The sequence below is a fragment of the Sebastes fasciatus genome, chromosome 21 (assembly GCF_043250625.1).
Source record: "Sebastes fasciatus isolate fSebFas1 chromosome 21, fSebFas1.pri, whole genome shotgun sequence".
In the NCBI taxonomy this organism is placed as follows: Eukaryota; Metazoa; Chordata; class Actinopteri; order Perciformes; family Sebastidae; genus Sebastes; species Sebastes fasciatus.
Window position 1 is genome coordinate 17384772 of NC_133815.1, and position 13660 is coordinate 17398431.

General features: G+C 37.6%; 2 protein-coding genes across 2 annotated transcripts; both read left to right on the plus strand.

Moving 5' to 3' along the window:
• The first annotated feature begins 3802 nt into the window (after positions 1 to 3802).
• On the plus strand, positions 3803 to 7466 carry LOC141760094 (myelin-associated glycoprotein-like). Its single transcript, XM_074622745.1, has 7 exons — positions 3803 to 3845; positions 4048 to 4431; positions 4743 to 5048; positions 5143 to 5400; positions 5584 to 5668; positions 5966 to 5996; positions 7227 to 7466. Exons 1-7 carry the CDS (start codon positions 3803 to 3805, stop codon positions 7464 to 7466), a joined length of 1347 nt encoding a protein of 448 aa, XP_074478846.1.
• Positions 7467 to 8912: 1446 nt separating this feature from the next.
• On the plus strand, positions 8913 to 11626 carry LOC141759815 (B-cell receptor CD22-like). Its single transcript, XM_074622213.1, has 7 exons — positions 8913 to 8983; positions 9184 to 9567; positions 9882 to 10187; positions 10278 to 10553; positions 10663 to 10723; positions 10847 to 10886; positions 11076 to 11626. Exons 1-7 carry the CDS (start codon positions 8941 to 8943, stop codon positions 11289 to 11291), a joined length of 1326 nt encoding a protein of 441 aa, XP_074478314.1. The 5' UTR covers positions 8913 to 8940; the 3' UTR covers positions 11292 to 11626.
• The last annotated feature ends 2034 nt before the right edge of the window (positions 11627 to 13660 follow it).

Here is a 13660-nt window from a genome sequence, read left to right on the forward strand (position 1 = left end):
TTTGACGTCACAGAAATCTAACCTCCAAACATCCCTCCTACCATTAACCTCACACCAGTCTCCGTCAAGGTTACAGCATTAGTGTGAAGTCGTATCCTAAAAGAAATCTCTTCATAAAAGAGAGAAGCAAGAGTCACCGGCTGTGTTAACATGCAGTCATTTCATGTTACTGCTTTTATGTTTAACTCAGAGAGGTTTTTTTATTTTGCTGCTTTTCATAAACTCTACTTTTTTTGTTGGGTTTTGTTATAGCAGGAACATCATAAACTTACACTGGATCATTTTATATTTAAACTGTTTTTATCTCTGCAGAGATTATTAATCACTATTATAACACAGTAACATCAGGTTGTACATGGAAAGTTCCTGGTATGAATGTATTAGGTTGAGGTGGCTTAAAAATAACATGAATGTTTCGTTTAAAAGATGCTTTATGAAAAGTAACTTTTTGTCAAATCCAGGTGGTGAGTGTCATTTCAGTCCAGTCTGTGAAAATGGTGACAGCCATCGTGTTACTGAGCGTCTTCTTAGTTTCAGGTGAGCTGTTTGTTCAGTCACATTTATTTGGAGACGTTATTTTTTCCAACTGTTCATGCTCTGTATGCAAAGTGAAATGTTTCATACAGACATTGTTAAAAGGAAAAAGGACCAAACATGTTGCTGCTGAATTACAGTACGATAATACTATGCCTCACCCGGGGCACCACAATGTTGGTGACGCAGATAGGAGCAGGTCTAGTTATTAGAAAATATTAAAGATTTAATTTAATTGAATCTAATCTGCTCTCCTCTCTTTTCTGTTTTTCTCGTTTTCTGTATTGCTTTGTTTGCATTTGTATGAAATGATGCTATAAACCAGTTTATGTTTGAGGTTAACAGAAGGAATTCAGGTTGATGATGTTTTAGAGCCGTAACTTCTCCCATTAAGGAGAAGGTGACCATGCTGTCTTGTTACAGATAATCCAGAGTTTGGGGCTGTCGTCTACGTTACACTGAAGATCCTGGGAATCGTAGCGCTCTACAGTACAATCATCATCTTTGAGTGGTGAGACAAACTTTTCTATGATATGGTCATTTGCAGCTAAAGACTTATTGGTCTCTTTGAAAAGTTCATTTATTACTTTTATTCCTTCGTTTCCTTTTCGTTCAGGTGGTTTAGATCAAGATGCTGCAACAAACCAGTGAAGGTGAGCAACAGGTACATTATTCTTTCAACAATAAAATGTACTGCAGAGCACTTAACACCTCTCTCTCTCTCTCTCTCTCTCTCTCTCTCTATCTCTCTCTCTCTCTCTCTCTCTCTCTCTCTCTCTCTGTTGTTTCATGTCCATAGGACGCAGTAGAAGCAGACTATGTCAACAGAGTGATTGAGATCCAAGCATCATGAAGGAGAAGAAGATGATGTCATGTTCACCATGAATGGAATATTTCTCTATTTCTTATTCAGCTAATTCTTAAATATTAAATGGCTTTACTTTGCAGACGATTGGTAAGATGAACAGAGTGCAAACAGGGCATTAGATAACATGAATCTAATATATAGCAGCTTCATCATTAGTTTGTGTAAGATTGTGCTGATTTATGGCATTCTTATGGTAATTATTTGTCATTGCCTCAATGGGGTTTCTTTGCATGTGAATATATATATATGTTTGACTAAAGGACAGTTAAATTCAGGTGATGAGGAAGCAGAAAGTGTTAATTTTGATCAGGTATTTTCTCATTTGTATTTGTATATACGTGTGTATGAGACTGCTGAATTAAAAGCATTAAGTGAACAAAGCGTTTTAATGACTGAGGTTCTCTCATCAGCACGGCAATGCAGAGCAGCAGTGAAACAGACTGTGCACAAGTCAGCATAAACTCTGTGCTACCTACATGTGTGAAATACACTTTAGAATAAGTTGAGGAATGATGTTGGTATTAATAAATATTATTTTCAGTTCTACAAGGAAACAGACACCTCAAAGCCAAAGAGAAGTGGTGGGATGTAAACTGGTCAAGTCATGAACAGAGCGCTGGGAAAAAGCTGAGAACTGAGTAAAAAGGGGAAGTTGGTTGGCTGGGTTTTATCGACAAGTCCTTCTGCAGGATCGTCATAGCGACAAAACGTCCTCCTCAGTCCAGAATTGTGTTTATTATTCACTTATTGACTATTTACTCTTTGACGTGGAACACTTTCTGAGGAACTTGACTTGTCAGTTTGCTCCTCTGGATTTAAGCTGAGTGTAGGCCTGCAGGATACGAGTAAAATCTGAGATGTGCGATAACATTGTTCAGTATTGTGATGACAATATGTAATAAATAAACTAATATTGAAGTGTGCATATTAGCTATACATTTCCCATGTCAGCCTTTCAGAGGGAGGAGTGGCTGCTTTGTCTCAGCCAGTTGCTTAGTTTACAACCATTTTAAGATATCCAGATTTCCCTCGAAAAAGAGATTTTAATCTCATGGACCTCCTGGTTAAATAAAGGTTCAATTAAAAAAAAAAATAGTAATGTGGCAAACTAAGCTAAACAGTTAGACTACATACAGACTGCTTTTGCTTTAGCTTGTGTAGCTGAGGGTGACGTTACAGCTTCACTTTATGAATGTAATAGAATAATAGCAAGGAGGCTCCGTGTAGTCGGCACCAAGACTTCAACAACTTCATTAACCTTGTCAACGACAGCGCATCACCACTTCTCCACTTCTGTATTTGCTAACATCAATGAGAAGTTGCATGTTTAAAAATAAGAAATTCAGCATGAGTACATCTAGATCTTTATCTAAACTAACTGGATCACTCGATAGTTGACAGTGAACGACATGCAGATCTACATTATAAATCTCTGTTGGCTAACAGTCAAGGTTACAGCAACAACACAGTATACAGCTGCTACGTATTAACTTGTATTATCTGACCTTTCCTACAGAAGAAACAGTTGTTTGTTGTATAATAAATTACTCTTTGGTTATAGGATCTGATATGATGAACACTGGCTATCTGTACTGATGGTCTCAAATCCTCCTCCTTTGTAATAACAAGACAGTACCACAACATCTACAGTACTCGTAGTAAAACTCCCTCTATATAGTACATGTCTATATTTTATATCTACTGACTTGTTCATTGTTTTTATATTCGTTTAATGTGTCACTATTGTTATTGATGTAAGATGAACTACAAGAGAAGATAAGGCATACAGGATTGCTTTGAGTCATGTGATAAAAAATAATCTTTGAGAATGAATATGTCATTCGCAGCCTGATGAGCTGAGGTTGTCTCAAAAGATGACTTCCTCTCTCACAGGATGTGGGCAGGAGGTGTTTCAGTCATTTCATATTTGCTTTAATATCACAACGGCTTAGCAGGGAAGTCGGGTAGCTCCTGGGTCTGTTGCAGTTCTGCTGACATTCACAAATTGTCTGATTTTAAAACTAATTGTTTCTTCGTTTTAGCTGCCGGCTCCTTTGGTAAGATAACATGTTATTGCTTTTATGTTTAACTCTGAGAGTTTCCTTTTATTTTGCTACTTTTCATGAACTCTACTTTTATTTGTTGGGTTTTGTTTTAGCAGAAACATCATAAACTCACACTGGATCATTTTATATTTAAACTGTTTTTAACTCTGCAGAGATTATTAATCACTATTATAACACAGTAATATCTGATTGTACACGGAGAGTTCCTGGTTTGAATGTATTAATTTGAGGTGGCTTTAAAATAACATGAATGCTTCGTTTAAAAGATGTTTTATGAAAAGTAACTTTTTGTCAAATCCAGGTGATGAGTGTCATTTCAGTCCAGTCTGTGAAAATGGTGACAGCCATCGTGTTACTGAGCTTCTTCTTTGTTTCAGGTGAGCTGTTTGTTCAGTCACTTTTATTTGGAGACGTTACTTTTTCCAACTGTTCATGCTCTGTCTGCAAAGTGAAATGTTTCATACTGACATTGTTAAAAAGACCAAACATGTTGCTGCTGAATTACAGTTTGTGCATCATGAACTTTCTCTTCATGCAGATTTTGCTCCACAATTTGTTCATCACGAGTCTGTTTCACAGGTGCTTTGGCTGTTTGTCCTGAAAGAACAGCCCTATTCATTACTGCACCAAATGAGATGGAAGCACTGAGTGGATCTTGCCTGCAAATTCCATGTAACTTTAGAATTAAACCAGAAGAGAAACTCAGCAGCGCAAGATCAATCTTCGGAGTGTGGATTAAAAATAGCAAAGATTTTGCCAAAAATCCAAACTATGTGATTTTCAACAGTAGCAGGATGGATAATATCTATCCAATGAGTCTTACTGGAGACCTCAGTCAGAAAAACTGCAACACTTTATTTTCCAGTGTAAACACAAGTTACACAGACTGGTACTACTTCAGAATTGAGAACAGACCATTCACGTCAACAGCTCTTTGTGATCCTCTTCAAATAACAGTCAAAGGTAAGAGAATATTGTTTTTTATCAGTGATTCTATAACGTTATTGTTTAGAATAAAAAGTGAAAGTTGCAACTTTTTAATTTTGGAGGTTTTTCACTTTGCCATGAATTTAAATTCTGATTAAACACTGATTCTGTACAATTTAACATTAAAATGGTCAAGTTTTGGGATATTAAAAAGCAAGCCTTAGACACTTTATGCATTTTCAATATAAAATTGTCACCTTCTGTGTCAGCCTTGGTTTTAAAAAAGTATTCTAATCTATCATGATTTATTTTTTATTGTACAATCTGTGTTTGATTTGAAACCCCAGATACTCCTCCGAGGCCCAGCATTGAGATCTCAGGTGATCTGAAGGAGAAGCAGTCTGTCACTATAACCTGCTCAGCTTTCACTCCCTGTCCACACTCCCCTCCTAAACTCACCTGGACTCTCCAACAAGACCCTCACAACAAAATAGAGGAAAACACAGATCGAACCTTCACAACTAAAATACAGAAGACCTTCACTCTGTCAAACGAAGATGATGGATTCAACATCACCTGTTCAGCCAGATATCCTGTAAATGAAGGAAAAGACGTCAAGAAAGCAAAGAAGAGAACGACGCTCAATGTTTCATGTAAGATAATAAGTGTTTGTTATTAGATCCTGTCAGCACATGATGATTCATGGGATGATTTTAATGAATAAAGTTAATCTCACATTTTCTTCAGATGCTCCCAAAGACACCTCAGTGTCCATCAGTCCATCAGGTTTGGTGTCAGCAGGTAGTCTGGTGAACCTGACCTGCTCCAGCAGAGCCAAGCCTCCTGTCATCTTCACCTGGTTCAAGACCAGCAAAGACGGACCTGTCAATGTATCTGAAGGAGACTTTTACAGCTTCAAGGTGACCTCTGTGACAGATAAAGAATATTATTACTGTGTGGCCACAAATATTCTCGGTAATCAGTCATCATGGATTAATAATGCAGGTAAATGTAGAACTGAACTGAATCTGTTTAATTTAATCTTATCTGCTCTCCTCTCTTTTCTGTTTTTCACTTGTTTTTTTTATGAAATGACCTCATACAAATAATGGTTACACATTATATTGTTACATGTCTACATTTAAACTGTTTTCTTTTAGTCACTTGGTTTTGTGTTTCTATGAACAGAGAGCTCTGTCAGCTCGCTAAAGTGGGGTTCAGCTCTTGGAGGGATCCTTGTCATCATACTCATCTGCCTTGCTATCTGTGTTTGGTAAGTAAATTAATTACATTAATTCACTTTCTAGCAATAAAGTTTCAACTAAACCGATGTTGGTAACCCTGAGGGCATGGATGAGTATGTGATCTGTCAGGTTTGCTCATTTCTGCACCTGTTCTGCGACTTGACTTTGACAAATCCTTAGTTTCAATCTGGATTTTCTTTCCACTGATGCACAATCAATTATGTCTGTCTCCCATCAGTCCTTACTCTCTATTGGCAGCACACTATTTATTTAACCTGAAACAGACAGTACAATAATTATTCTGACAGCTCTCTCATGTCTTCCAGGTGGTTTAAGTCGAAACGTCCACAAACTCAGGTGAATATTAAACTTCATTGTACAGTGTGTGTTGTGAATATTTTAAATCTGCTTGCAGTGAATATGTCGAAAGCATCGGTCTTAATACTAAGTTGACAATCTTTGAGAGGTTAAATAATAAGAAGCACAACAAATGTGACAAAACAAACCTTTTAGCAACATGCTGTGTTTGGAAACTGTAAGAAATCTAAACTGTTTTAAGTTTAGATCTGAAAATGGCTAAAGTTGGAGCACCCTGTCATGCAATGAGAATTTCAACAAATATAACAAAAAATGTATTTGAACAACACTATCTATCCTACCTTTAAGTGTTATTCAATAGCTATGTAAACTGGGAAGATTAAAAATTAAATTGGACAAAAATAACGAAATATATATCAAATTACCAAAGGTTATGCCATTAGCCTAATCAACTAAAACCAAAATAACGTCAGTTTTGTTAGCATAACCTTAATTGTTATTTCCCACTCATTTTAATATGTATGAATACTCTCTGAAACACATTCTCCAAGTCTGCTAAAGTCATACATACATTTACAAAGGACTGGTAGTTAGTACATTAGGAATGACTTGCTCTTGCCTTTAGTCTATATTGTTTTAAAGGAAGATGAAATGTTGAAGCGGTTAAGAAACAGGAACATTACCCGCCTCCGTCCACCCCGCCCATGTAAGTGAGAAAAAACAAACAAACAAGTAGTGTAGCCTACTCTTCTTCATAGTTTTCTATGGTCATCCTTTTGTACAATTGCATTGATAAGTATATGAATATAAAATGTTTGCCTTTAGTCTTTATAATGTAACCTGAGCGATAACTTTGAGTCTTTCCTCCTTGTTGCAAAGTCAACTTTCTTATCTTGATTTAACTGAAGGAAATAAGTTTCCATCCATATTATTTATTTGGATTTGGTCGTTATTTGGATAATTATGATAAGCAGTCTTTTTGTCTTTCATGATTTGGCCTAGTGGAAGCGCACAGAGGTTGAATAATCGAGGCCCGAGAATCGAACCCTGGGGGACTCCACTCTCTGAATAATGATCACTAAGGGCGACAGCATAGCCCCTACCTTCAAGATATGGCCTGACTCTAGTGAGGGTTGTAATTTAGTATAATTTATCAGCCAGTCTAGAAGTACTGTACAACAATATTAAAGGTTGCACTGTAATCTAGCAGCAACTAATTTAACCTGAATCAGTATTCAGACGTATCATTTAGCACCTTTTTTCTCACAGAGTCAAAGAGGTGACGAGCTGACTCTTCAAATGCCAACCAGCAAAACAGAAGAAGACATCCATTATGGAGAGATCGACTTCTCCAAGCGGAGACCTGAACCGTCCTCGGCCTCGGAGCAGGACAGTGGACAGCAGCAGGATACGCTGTATGCACAGGTCAACGTGTCAGAGACAGCGAGCAGCTTAAGACAGGCTGCTGACGTCCCAGAGGATCTCTACGCTCAAGTGAAGAAAAAATGAGTGTTGTTTTGTGATCATTTTTGGGTTGTATTTGTAATATACCTTTATTTTTTACTTATACAAGAAGTTTTATATGTCAGTTAGTGTAGGAAAATACACTTGAGAAGAAAATGCAATCTTCACTGGCCACAGTTAAATAAAGGAGAACTAGCAATCTGTACATCAGATCAGTTCAAGTATAAGTCTGAAAAGGCTCTTAATGGGGAACTATTCTAAATAGCGACATGAGAAGAAGCAGTTCACACATTAACAAAGTACTACAAGATCATATTTTCTGGAAAGGTTTGTGTAATTTTGTGATATTTTACAGATCATTTTTAACGAAGCATATTTAATCTCATTTAGTTATCCATTATTTTTCTTTCATATTTTGTGTCCCACATTTTATTTGTATTTTAATTACTTAAAAAAATAAACATGAGACATTTTCTGCATTTGAAGATATTTATTCATTGCACTGTAATAAAAACCATGAAATACAACTTCTAAAAAATACCTATTAATCTCAGTTGCATTTATTGGTCCAACATTTCACATAATTGTGTGTAAACATCACCTGAAATCAAACAAATTAATCACAAACATTACAAAAGTGGCAAGATGAATTATGCATAGTAATTCCCACTGGAAACCTGCTACGGTGTTTTGGAGAAGTTAATGGACTTCTGATATATATATATATATATTTGAATATCAAGCTCAATCAAAAATAAAAGGGCATTTCATGAGACTCAGTCAATGGTGTATTAAAAGATCTGGTACTAAAATTAATTGAAAAACTTTTTATGAGTAAAAATGTTAAAACTTTATCTACTTTTTGTCAGAATTTTGCCAAAAAAAGAAAATCTTTGGGCCTCAGCCTGTAAACATTGTATTGTTTAATGTCTAAAAGGCACCACGAGGCCATGTTGATTGTGCTTTAGTATCATACAGGGTCTTGTGAGTGAATGGAGGTATCGACATTAGCTTCTCTACATAAGTTTGACGTCACAGAAATCTAACCTCCAAACATCCCTCCTACCATTAACCTCACACCAGTCTCCGTCAAGGTTACAGCATTAGTGTGAAGTCGTATCCTAAAAGAAATCTCTTCATAAAAGAGAGAAGCAAGAGTCACCGGCTGTGTTAACATGCAGTCATTTCATGTTACTGCTTTTATGTTTAACTCAGAGAGGTTTTTTTATTTTGCTGCTTTTCATAAACTCTACTTTTTTTGTTGGGTTTTGTTATAGCAGGAACATCATAAACTTACACTGGATCATTTTATATTTAAACTGTTTTTATCTCTGCAGAGATTATTAATCACTATTATAACACAGTAACATCAGGTTGTACATGGAAAGTTCCTGGTATGAATGTATTAGGTTGAGGTGGCTTAAAAATAACATGAATGTTTCGTTTAAAAGATGCTTTATGAAAAGTAACTTTTTGTCAAATCCAGGTGATGAGTGTCATTTCAGTCCAGTCTGTGAAAATGGTGACAGCCATCGTGTTACTAAACGTCTTCTTAGTTTCAGGTGAGCTGTTTGTTCAGTCACATTTATTTGGAGACGTTACTTTTTCCAACTGTTCATGCTCTGTCTGCAGTGAAATGTTTCATACTGACATTGTTAAAAAGACCAAACATGTTGCTGCTGAATTACAGTTTGTGCATCATGAACTTTCTCTTCATGCAGATTTTGCTCCACAATTTGTTCATCACGAGTCTGTTTCACAGGTGCTTTGGCTTTTTGTCCTGAAAGAACAGCCCTATTCATTACTGCACCAAATAAGATGGAAGCACTGAGTGGATCTTGTCTGCAAATCCCATGTAACTTTAGAGTTAAACCAGAAGAGGAATTCAACAGCACAAGAACAACCTTCGGCGTGTGGATTAAAAGTAGCCAATATTTTGCCAACAAACCACATAATGTGATTTTCAACAGCAGCAGGATGGATAATATCTATCCAATGAATCTTACTGGAGACCTGAGTCAGAATAACTGCACCACTTTATTTTCCAGTGTAAACACAAGTTACACAGACAGGTACTTCTTCAGAATTAAGAACGGACCATTCAGGGCAACAGCTGAATGTGATCCTCTTCAAATAACAGTCAAAGGTAAGTGAGTTTTGTTTTTTTATCAGTCAGTCTGTAACGTTATTGTTAAGAATAAAAAGTGAAAGTTGCAACTTTTTAATTTTGGAGGTTTTTCACTTTGCCATGAATTTAAATTCTGATTAAACACTGATTCTGTTGTTACAGTTTGACATTAAAATTGTCGAATTTTGGGATATTAAAAAGCAAACTTTATATACTTTATGCATTTTCAATACAAGGTTGTCACCTTCTGTGTCAGCTTTTGCATTTAAAAGAGTTCTATCCATCATAACCCTTTTTTTATTGTACAATTTGCGTTTGATTTGAAACTCCAGATTCTCCTCCGAGGCCCAGCATTGAGATCTCAGGTGATCTAAAGGAGAAGCAGTCTGTCACTATAACCTGCTCAGCTTTCACTCACTGTCCACACTCCCCTCCTGAACTCACCTGGACTCTCCAACAAGACCCTCACAACAAAATAGAGGAAAACACAGATCGAACCTTCACAACTAAAATCCAGAAGACCTTCACTCTGTCAGACGAACATGATGGATTCATCATCACCTGTTCAGCCAGATATCCTGTAAATGAAGGAAAAGATGTCAAGACAGCAGAGGAGAGAACGACGCTCAATGTTTCATGTAAGACAACCAGTGTTTCCACGATTATTCTCCTTTCTCACGGCTCTGGTGCTACTCTCTTATCTCACATCTCTATCACATTTTCCTCAGATGCTCCCAAAAACACCTCAGTATCCATCAGTCCGCCAGGTTTGGTGTCAGTAGGTAGCCGGGTGAACCTGACCTGCTCCAGCAGAGCCAATCCTCCTGTCAGCCGCTTCACCTGGTTCAAGACCAGCGAGAACGGACCTGTCAATGTATCTGAAGGAGATTTTTACAGCTTTAATGTCACTGATGGAGGAGTTTATATCTGCGTGGCCACAAATGAGCTTGGTAATGGAACATCAAGAGAGATCCATCTGACTATGAAAGGTAAAAAGTGGGACTTCCGCGATGCTGCATCAATATTGTTGCACGTCAACATTCAACACTTTTTTAGTCACTTATATTGGCTTTGTTTTCTTGTCTTAAGGTGAAGTTGGCTCTCTAGAATTGGGGCCGTTTATTGGAGGAATCGTTGGGTTCATCGCACTCATCTGCCTGATTGTATGTGTTTGGTAAGTGTCACAAATCAAAGCAGATGACTCAATAATATCTGTTTCCCACCTGTGTTGACACTTTACTGGCACACTGTATGCTGAACCTAAAGTATACAGTATAATCACTCTAATGTCTTCCAGGCGTTTAAAGTCATCACATGCAACTGCACAACAGACTCAGGTGAGACCATACTAAACTTCCCTCTACAGCAGGCCTGTGTTTTGAATGTTTTACGTCTCTTCACATTGGCTGTGGAGTCTACCTGACGCAGTGTTGGTAATTATTTAACATGGAAGGATCCAGCTGAAGCTTCACCTCACAACACTTCCTGTTTGGATTATTTTTTTGCAGAGTCAAACGGGTGAAGAGGCGGCTGCTGAAGAGCCAGCAAGTAAAACAGAAGAAGAAATCATCCATTATGGAGAGATCAACTTCTCCACGAGACCTGAACTGGCCTCGGTGCAGGACGGTGGACAGCAGCAGGATACGCTGTACGCACAGGTCAAAGTGTCCCAGACAGCAAACAGCTTAAGACAGACCGCCGACGGCCCAGAGGATCTCTACGCTCAAGTGAAGAGAAAATGAGTGCTCTTGTTAAAAGACAAAAAATATATTTGTGTAGAATTCATATTTAATGTGCCTTAATGTTGTCTTTGCTGACTACAGTTCAATGGAGAGAAATTTAAAACATCCACATCCTGCAGATTTTCAATGTCAGTTATCAACATATTCTCCCAATCCTGGATTATGGTGACTTAATCTACAGACTCGCCTCCAAAAATCATCTCAATAAACTGGACGTCATCTACCATACTGCCATTCGCTTTGTCACCGGTGTCCCTTTCAACACTCATCACTGTAACCTGTATTCTCTATAGTCAACTGGCCATCCCTCTATAGCAGGCGTCAGACCAGAAGACTATCATTGGCAAAACCCCTCCATACCTCCGGTCACTACTCAATATCTACAACAGGAACTGCAATTTACATTCTAGCAAATTCTTCAGTATGGTCATTCCTCCTTTGGTCGTCTCTCATTCCAGTTTGCTGCTCCTAGTGACTGGAATGAGTTGCAAAAGATGCTAAAACTCCACACCCTTATTCTGTTACCCTCCTTTAATGACTCATTACAAGTGATAGTTTCTGATCGCTGCACCTGCTTCTGAATTTGCCTCTCTGCAACACATATATATATATATATTGTTGTATATACTGTATTTATTGTGATGTTTTAATTTTGTCTGTTTTATTGCAGTAGTCGTATTTATGTTCTATGTTCTAATGCAGGGGTCTCCAACAAGTAGCTCGCTCGCTACCAGTTTCTGAGTGGCTCGCTAACAGTTCTTTGTAAAACTGTTCAAATTACAACCCAATCAAATTCACAGACATCCCACCCCATTCTGAGACCAAATGATTATATGCCTATCGGCTGTCAATTAAACTAGTTAGGCTGCTGTCAGGTTTGTAACGCCATAACATACAGAGACCGGATTTGACAATGACCGCAGGCCAATAAAAGGCAAAAAATACATTATTTTCATGAGGAATCGGTATGTGTCACATTTGCGGTGTGAGCGTGTCAGTCAGTAAAAGATGTAACATCGAGCGCCAAGTCCACAGCAACTTTTCATGGGACTTTCTGGCTGGTAGCAGTTTATGAACAAAGAAGGTAAAGGAGCCAAAAACAATCCTTAAAAGACGACAGTCTCTGTTTACCAAAGAAGGCCGATGAAGCAAACAGCCATCGTTTAGTGGCGCACATCCTAACGAAACAAAAAAAACCTTCACCTATGAAAGAATTGTAATAGAGGCGATGACTGCGGTGGCTGAAACGTTATTAAAGGACTATAAAAGTAAGACAGACTTGGTGCTTTGAGTAGCTCTCAGCCACTTTCATTTTGTCAAATTAGCTCTCAGAGGGAAACAGGTTGGAGACCCCTGTTCTTATGTCTTGCTGCCTCTTGGCCACGTCGTCATTGTAAATGAGAATTGGTTCTCAATTGACTTATGTGGTTAAATAAAGATAAAATAAAATAAAAATAAATAAATATTTGTGTGCTGAACTCACGCAGCTGTTTATGTGTGATTTGTTATTCATATGTCCAGATGTGTGCAAATAAAAGTCTCAAAGCTTTAAATAGGGAGCTATAGTAAGAAATGATGACATGCAAAGGATAGTGAACATGGCACCAGAAGCAGTTCTGCACACACATTCGTAATGTTGTACAAGATTACATTTAGTTTTGACATGTTTATGTGTCATTTTGTTTCATGATATCTTCTGATTATTTCTGACAAGGCATCGACCTTGTTTTGTTATGTATTGTGTATCCCCTTTTCTCCATACAGTCATTTTAATTACTGCAGAAATGAAGATGAAGATTGTTTCCTCTCTGTAAGGTTGGGCTGTTTTTGCCACATTTTTATTATCATTATTTTTCTTCCCCTCAATTCTTTGTATGCACAAATAGGAGCAAAAACGACGTAAAACTAGAAGCACTGCCTGCAGGTAATGCTAGTAGACGGAGGAGGAGCTGCTTTCTCTTAGCCAGCTGCTTAGTTTACAACCATTTTAAGATATGTGGCAAACTAAGCTAAACAGTTACACTACGTACAGACTGCTTTTGTTTTAGCTTGTGTAGCCGAGGGTTACGTTGCTCCTACACTATACGAAGGTAGTAACATATTAACAAAGAGACTCCGTATAGTCTGCACCAAGACGGCAACAACTTCATTAACCTTGTCAACAGAGCATCACCACTTCACTGTTTCACCACTTCCGTATTTGCTAACATTACTGAGAAGTTGCATGTTTAAAATGAAGAAATTCAGCATGAGCACATTTAGATCTTTATCTAAACTAACTGGATCACTTGATAGTTGACAGTCAGTGACATGCAGATCTACATTATAAATGTCTGTTGGCTAACAGTGAGGGTTACAGCATTAACACA

What these genes read in the sequence shown, in the direction of transcription:
- LOC141759815 (XM_074622213.1), top strand. Translation starts at nt 8,941, where the DNA reads ATGGTGACAGCCATCGTGTTACTAAACGTCTTCTTAGTTTCAG. An exon ending in AACGACGCTCAATGTTTCAT is followed by an intron (nt 10,188 to 10,277) that starts GTAAGACAACCA and finishes CATTTTCCTCAG; the next exon opens with ATGCTCCCAAAAACACCTCA. An exon ending in CAACTGCACAACAGACTCAG is followed by an intron (nt 10,887 to 11,075) that starts GTGAGACCATAC and finishes ACGGGTGAAGAG; the next exon opens with GCGGCTGCTGAAGAGCCAGC.
- LOC141760094 (XM_074622745.1), top strand. Translation starts at nt 3,803, where the DNA reads ATGGTGACAGCCATCGTGTTACTGAGCTTCTTCTTTGTTTCAG. An exon ending in AACGACGCTCAATGTTTCAT is followed by an intron (nt 5,049 to 5,142) that starts GTAAGATAATAA and finishes CATTTTCTTCAG; the next exon opens with ATGCTCCCAAAGACACCTCA. An exon ending in TGCCTTGCTATCTGTGTTTG is followed by an intron (nt 5,669 to 5,965) that starts GTAAGTAAATTA and finishes CATGTCTTCCAG; the next exon opens with GTGGTTTAAGTCGAAACGTC.